General features: G+C 38.5%; 2 protein-coding genes across 2 annotated transcripts; both read left to right on the forward strand.

Annotated features, from left to right (window-relative positions):
• Positions 1–438: 438 nt before the first annotated feature.
• Positions 439–1380, forward strand: LOC103057626 (olfactory receptor 6X1-like). The gene has a single exon (XM_007442657.1). It carries the CDS (start codon positions 439–441, stop codon positions 1378–1380), a length of 942 nt encoding a protein of 313 aa, XP_007442719.1.
• A 5403-nt stretch (positions 1381–6783) lies between these two features.
• On the forward strand, positions 6784–7725 carry LOC103057863 (olfactory receptor 6X1-like). The gene has a single exon (XM_007442658.1). It carries the CDS (start codon positions 6784–6786, stop codon positions 7723–7725), a length of 942 nt encoding a protein of 313 aa, XP_007442720.1.

Here is a 7725-nt window from a genome sequence, read left to right on the forward strand (position 1 = left end):
CTATTAGTATTCTGATAGAGTTTGCTATCGGTAGTGACAGAGATGAATATTGGACAAAGAGCACTGATGTGCCTAATGCCCCTAAATAATTCTAATTTTTTAATCTAATAATCTGATCTGTGATTCTACATACAATAGTATTTTATGTTATAAGGAGCATTGTTGAAATATAGGCCAAATCTAGCATCTAACACAGTGTTTCTCGACCTTGGCAACTTTAAGATGTGTGGACTTCAATTCCCAGAATTCCCCAGCCAGCCTTGCTGGCTGGGGAATTCTGGGAGTTGAAGTCTACACATCTTAAAGTTGCCAAGGTTGAGAAACCCTGATTTAACATTTTCCTTATCTAAAAAGGGATGAGCAATTTAAATAGTATGATAAGATAACCAGCCTATAATCTTTATCCTTTTTTTTTGTCCTTGTCAGACATCCTCACAAATGTATCAGACCAATCAGACTGTAGTCACTGAGTTTATCCTGCAAGGGTTTCCAGGCTCGGCTGAGGTGCAGAAGTATCTCTTTGTACCAATTCTTTTTATCTACCTTCTCACAATCATTGGAAACATCCTAATTATCATCATTGTTGTCCATGATCCTCACCTTCATCATCCTATGTACTTCTTCTTGGGGAACTTTTCTTCCTTGGAGATCTTCTATGTCACCACCCTGTCACCTAAGATGCTGGCTCACTTTCTAGCAGAGAAAAAGTCCATCTGTTTCTACTGTTGCATCACTCAAGCCTTTTTCCACTTCTTCCTTGGAGCCACAGAATTCTGCCTGCTCGCTTCAATGTCCTTTGATCGCTACATTGCCATCTGCAATCCACTGCATTACAGCGTCATCATGAATTACAGGCTTTGTCTCCAGCTAGCCTTGGGTTCATGGCTGGGAGGGTTCTTCACCGTCATTGTCCAAACAGTTTTACTGTGCCAGCTCCCATTTTGTGGTCCCAACCTGATCAACCACTTCTACTGTGATGTGACCCCCTTACTGAACTTAGTTTGTGCTGATACATATCTTCTTGAACAGATGGTGCTACTGGGATCAGCCCTTCTTTTGTTCAGTTCTTTCTTATTGACTGCAATCTCATATGCCTTCATCATCTCCACCATCATGCGCATCTCTTCATCTTCAGGGAGACAGAAGGCTTTCTCTACTTGTGTTGCCCACCTTACTGTTGTATCCATCCAGTATGGAACGGTAATGTTCATGTATGTGAAGCCCAAAGCCAACTCATCGTTGGAAATAAACAAGGTGGTTTCTGTGCTTAATACCATTGTAACCCCACTCCTCAACCCTTTCATCTACACTCTGAGGAACAAAGATGTTAAAGAAGCTTTGAAAAAAGTGACATGTATTAAACAAAAAATGTTTCACTGATGGGGTACTTTTTAATAAAATATACTATAAAATTAAAGCTTATTTAGAATAAATTGACTTGATTCCCAGTGAGGTAAAGGAAGCTCAGTCTTTCCCCAGATGCTGACTTTCATCAGACATGTTTTCACTGGCTCCATTTTAGCCACAGTCCTATTGTCATCCTCCAGCTGAGGTCGCTATTAGAAGGAGAATCACTCTGTAGTCTGGTTTATAGACCATTCTGCTTAAGGACGGTTCTGAGTGGTCATACGTCTTCCCTGCAGCTGAAGGAAACTTGTTTCAGGAAATTTAAGTATGTTTTGGGTCTAGAGGATGGTGAAATTTGAGGTTACATTACCCCCCCCCCAAAAAAAAAGGGCTGGGAGTAGTGAGAAGAACAAATGTATTTGGCAGCTGTGAGACAACACCAGCCTGTCCTCAGTTCCAGTTCCAGTTATGAAAGTTTCATCTCCCATTTGGAGAAATCAGCCTGGCTGGGCATATGTGTGGTATCCAACTGCTAATGCTACTTTTCAAGTCTATTGAGTTGTCTCCATGTGGACATGAAAGACTTATTATCGTATTGATAACTTCACCGTATATCTAGAAAGCAAAATTAATTTGCCCTGATGAACATATGAGTTGATCACTGATTTTATGTTTCATTTAGCTTCACTTTAGAATTCCTTTAAGGATGGTTTGCTCCCAAGGGGATGTGCCTAATAAAGGATATAACACAGTAATCCAATAATAACTCATTTTGGAGGCCCAGCAATGGCAAGGAAAATAAACAGTCACAAAATCTAGATTAAGAGAAAGCCAATAAGAAAAAAATAGATGATTGGAGTTCTCCAGATGGCCTGCAATAAACCTATGTGATAAGACTTGGGTTCACTACTGACAAGGATCTTTCTGTTTTAACATGCAAACCTAATGGAAATTATGCTTGAGATTAATTATGCTTAAGCTAATGTTGTATGGGGCAACTATTATAATTACTGCATAACTACTACACTATAACCCTGTTACTGAAAATGTGTCAGATGCGGTCTTACATTTTGTTATGCCAAAACAGGAACCAAGCCTGTTGAGATGACTTCTGCTGTATCAATCTGCTTGCTTATTACAATTATCAATAAAAGTCCATCTTGTTGTTCAATGTCCTCTGAATATTCATTTTGCAACAACTAAGAGAAAGCTCTTTTCATAGAAATCTCCTACGAAAAGATCCAGACAGCACCAATCCAGCAGGTGGAGAGAAACATGACATAAAGGGTTTTATTCACGCTGACATTTTACCATTTGTGATAGTTCTATTCTGCTACACATGGCCACTGACACACATATGCACAAACTAACTCATTATTTTGTAAGTTTATGCTTAATTGCATTTTAGGGTATGTAAATTGTATTTTCAAGTTTTATAGTGCTTGGAGTTATTGCATAACAGGTGGCATACATTATACATACTAAAAATAATTATGGGGGAGAGAGAGAGAGAGAGAGAGAGAGACAGAGACAGAGAGAGACAGAGAGAGAGAGAGAGAGTTTGGAATAGTGGTTAAGGCACCAGGCTAGAAAGCAGGAGACTGTGAGTTCTAGTCCTGCCTTAGGTACGAAGCCAGCTGGGTGACCTTGGGCCAGTCCCTCTCTCTCAGCCCTAGGAAGGAGGCAATGGCAAACCACTTCCAAAATCTTGCCAAGAAAACTGCAGGGCAGTCACCAGGAGTCGAAATATATATATATGCTATAAAAGTAGGTATATATTATATATACCCCAAAAATGTGATCATGGTCCCTAACTTACTTGCATGCTTGCTTATTGTTCTATTTAGAATTTTTACTCTGTACTAATCAGTTTTCCCCTGGTAGGCTCAAGGTAATTTTCAGTTTAAAATTCTGAAGGAACTAATATGCCAGATGTTCCCACTGGTGTCTTCACAATGACTGCAAAATGACAGTACACTGTGGACATCCAGAAATGCTCCTTGATCTTGGATTGTCCTCCTTGGTCTTGAAATGAATGACATGAAAATCTGCATAATCACATGACCCTTAGTAACGAACGCAGCGCTGCCCAAGGTACAATTTATTATAGTGGAAACTGTAGGAAGGTTTTGTCCCTATGCAGGGCTTCCTATATCACACACTCATTCCAGGAAGTGCTAGAGAAGGGAGAAAATTGCAGTGCCTCTAGTTTTCTAAATATAATTTATGAGCAAGGCTTGATCCTTCCTGTGACAACCTGAACTTCATTTCCATAGAGATATATAATACATTTTATTTCTCACTTAGTTGTACTCCTAAGAAGTAAACAGCCCATTCTGGATTCTAGAAGAAGACGGTGATGATGATGACGACGACAACCAAGATGATGATGTTGATGATAATAACAATATATTACAGTTTGAAATCTTGAAACAGAACTTTAAGTAACTCATATTCTAGTTTTTTGGTTTGGTTTTGTATTGGCATCTAAAATCCCCAAAGGGGTTTCTTGGTCTCTGTCTCAGATGACTTGATCTCCTTGGTGGAATGATTAGACAATGCTGATTTTTTTTTTTCTTATAAATCAAAAATGGTCTTCAGAGCCTTTGATGAGGAATGTGTATCTTCATTACTGAGTACAAATTGAGTGTAGAAATTTAGGGATGAGACATAAGGACATTTATTTTGGGGTCAATCCTGCATCAACCTGGCATCAGGAAGAAAGAAATAGTTTATCAAACATCACTTTTAATAAGGGTCTATGAAAAAGATGTTGTGTTTCCTTCAGTAAAAGTGGAAGAGAATATATGTAGCTCAAGGTTGAACTGTAGAGTTCTTCATGCTCAGAATCTTGGCTGTTGGCTTGCAGATATTTTATTACCCAACCTCATCAGTGTATGATGTTACCTACAGTATAGGTTTTATGACATTGTATGATGTAAAAAGTCTAGACTATATGCCCAAGTTGGTTTAGGGAAAAGAAAAATGACACCCAACTAGTTGCTTCATGAATTAACCTGAGCATCTACTCAAGTGAGTATTTTCTCTTCTTTTATTATTTTTCTAGGATGAATGGTTGACGAAATTCTCACAGAGAAGGAGTGAATTGATTAAAATTACAAATGTGCATGAGAAATAAAGTTTTTAAAATAACCGGGATAAATGTACAATCAACCAAGTTTTTCATAAATTCCTACGTGAACAATTGGATGCCAGTTTAATAATAGTAGTAAGGATAAGGATAAGGGTAATTTAAACTTGTTAATAAATTATTTTATTAACTTATTAGAAAGCTTTCCAATTCTATATCTGTACAGAATAAGGAAGATGACCTTGATGGGGCTATGCAAGATCCATGGCTAGGGCAATGAGGGGTAAAAAATATTTTAAGTCTACAACAGACAGGTAACATTCAGAAGCCTCTCAGACAGATGTCTCCCTAATTCACTGAACAATAATAAGGAGGAGGAGGTCCAGCACAATCAGGCTTGCAAGATTCTGTTATGAAAGCCAATCTCAATACAAATAGTTTTAGCCTCCTACGGAGTTGATTTCTTGATCTGGTCTACCTAGTGGGGCTGACATTACCTAATAAAGATTCATGGTTTTAAATCGATTAACATATCTTGGTCAATACAACAAACTTTCTTCTGGTTAAATATTCCATATTGTACAATATGAGATTCAGTGAACATGAATTTCAACTGAATGTGAAATCATCATCATCATCATTGCTCAACTGAAATACTAGATAGAAGTTCCCTTAGAAACACATTCACGCAACTGAGTGATACTATTTCCAATGTAAAGCCATGAGAATCATATGCAGTCAAATGAATGATCAAATCTCAAAAATGAACTCCGTTCCTTGCATGTTTATTGCTGAATTGTAGGTCTACGTTTCCAGCATCTCATAATTATAAAAAAGAGCAGTTATTAGAAAAACTCCCAAGTATTGAAACAAAAGGAAATCTGAAAACCTTTTAAAAATCACAACGAATTGCTAATGTTGAAATGGAAGCCATCATTCCATCCCTCTTACTCTGCTAAATGAGAATGACAATATTCTCATTTTCAATAGCATGCCTACATCTATTAAGGGGCTATAAAAGAGAATTTGGGGAATTGAAAATGGGAGCTGATATTTATTTTCATGAATATAACCATGAACCGGGAATTTAAGGGAGATTATTAAGATCTGTACTATATCAGCAGGATTTAGTTCCTATGAAAATCAAGTTGCAATTGAAATTTGACCCATTGATTTCAAAGGAAATGAACTGCAAGGTTTGGGAAATGGAGGGAAGGCTTTTAGCTGCCCTTGTATACATCATACATTGTAGACAATATTCTTGTGAGCTTCTCTCACTTTTTCTCTCTCCATATAGATTGCCAGAGAGGACACTAAATCTCTCATACATGTGATAGACTCCCTTGCACTGAATGCAATCAAGAGGAGACTAGACAGTCATCTGTCAGGGATGCTTTGATCTGGATTCCTCACTGAGCAGAGAGTTGGACTTGAGGGTCCAAATGGCATCTTCCAACCTCTGAAAAGGTGCCACATAAAAGAAGGTCAAGACTTCTTCTTTCTCTATTACCCCATAGCTCACAAGATAAGGCTAATGGATTTAAGCAACAGGAAAGCAGATTCTAATTGAATGTTAGGAAAAGTGTCGTAACAGTAAGAGCAGTTAAACAGGGCAAATCTGTTAAATCTCAGGTAGACCAGACAGGAAGCATGACTAGATGAGCTAATTCTACTTTATTGTAAGGCTACATTAACAGAATCTTGCAAGTCTGAAAGTACAGACCTCCTGCGCTCCTTATTTTCTGCATGAGTAGTTGGAGTGGGTCCTTCCTAGGTTTTTCCTCTGGCCGTTACTCCTTTCCCTTTTATCTGATCATCCCCCATCTTCCAAGGTCACTGGCACATTCCATCACAAAATCAGAGAGTTGGAGGGCTCCCCTTCACTGGATGCATTCAAGAGGAGCTTAAATAGCCATGTCTTAGAGATGCTTGAATGTGGATTCTTGCACTGATCAGACCCTTTCCAAGTTGACAAGGATCAATCAAAGAAGAAACAAAAGAAGAGGCCTCACAGTTTGGTCAAAGTTTTCTTCAACCACCCCCCCTCCAATGGAGAGAGACTCATGCTGTAGAAACTATACAACAAAACTTTATGTTGCAGATTTAAAATAAAAAATAATCAACTTTATTTTTGAACAGAATTATCTTTCTGGTACAAACATATTTCACTAAAAGGCCTGGTAACCGTTGATACAACTTTTTATTCCTTCTGAACTTGGTTCTAGGACATAGGTTTGGTTTGGTTTGGCTGATGAAATGTCAAGCTGTAGAATAATAATCTCGATGAATCGAGATTATCTGATGCTGCTCAACAATTATTCTGCTCTTTGATAAATAGGCTTGGGATGGAGAACCAAACAGCTGTGGCTGAATTCATTTTACTGGGATTTCCCAGCATCCAAAAAGTAGGATTTCTGGTGTTTGTGGGTGTCTTGATGATCTATATCTTGACCATCACTGGGAACATTGTCATTGTTGCCATTGTGGCTTATGACCCTACTCTCCATAAGCCAATGTGCTTCTTCCTAAGCAACCTCTCATTCCTAGGAATCATGTATGTGTCGGCTACAATCCCTAAACTTTTGGCCAATTTACTCACCATCAAGAAATCTATCAGCCTGACTGGTTGCAAAGCTCAAGCCTTTTCCCACTTTTTCCTGGGGGCCACAGAATTCTTCCTTCTCACCGCTATGGCATATGACCGTTACATGGCCATCTGCCACCCCCTTCATTATCAGACTACCATGAGCAGCAGAGTTTGCATTCAACTGGCTTGTGGATCCTGGTTTGGTGGCCTGATGACTGTCTTGGTGCAGACAATTCTAGTCTTCCATCTTCCATTCTGTGGTCCCAATACTATCAATCACTTCTACTGTGATGTTGGACCATTGCTAAAGCTGGCTTGTACTGACACTCATCCCATTGAATGGGTAGTCTTTATTGTTGCCACTGTTGTGGTGTTCAGCAACTCCCTGTTGACAGTGGTTTCATACATCTTCATAATCTCCACTGTGATGAGAATCCCTTCAGTTTCTGGAAGGCAAAAAGCTTTTTCTACTTGTATCTCTCACTTAATAGTTGTTGTTCTGTTGTATGGGGCAATCATTTTTATATATGTCAGACCAACAGGACATGCATCATTAAATATGAACAAGGTAGTTTCCCTTTTGAATACTCTGGTTACACCATTGCTCAACCCTTTTATTTATACTCTCAGAAACAAGGAAGTAAAAAATTCTCTGAAAAAGGGGTTTACCTGGAATAAAATATTTCAGAATCACAAATAA

This window comes from Python bivittatus, unplaced genomic scaffold (genome assembly GCF_059951505.1).
Source record: "Python bivittatus isolate LINGU-HERP-01145 unplaced genomic scaffold, Pbiv_v1 ctg000430_np1212, whole genome shotgun sequence".
Taxonomy (NCBI): domain Eukaryota; kingdom Metazoa; phylum Chordata; class Lepidosauria; order Squamata; family Pythonidae; genus Python; species Python bivittatus.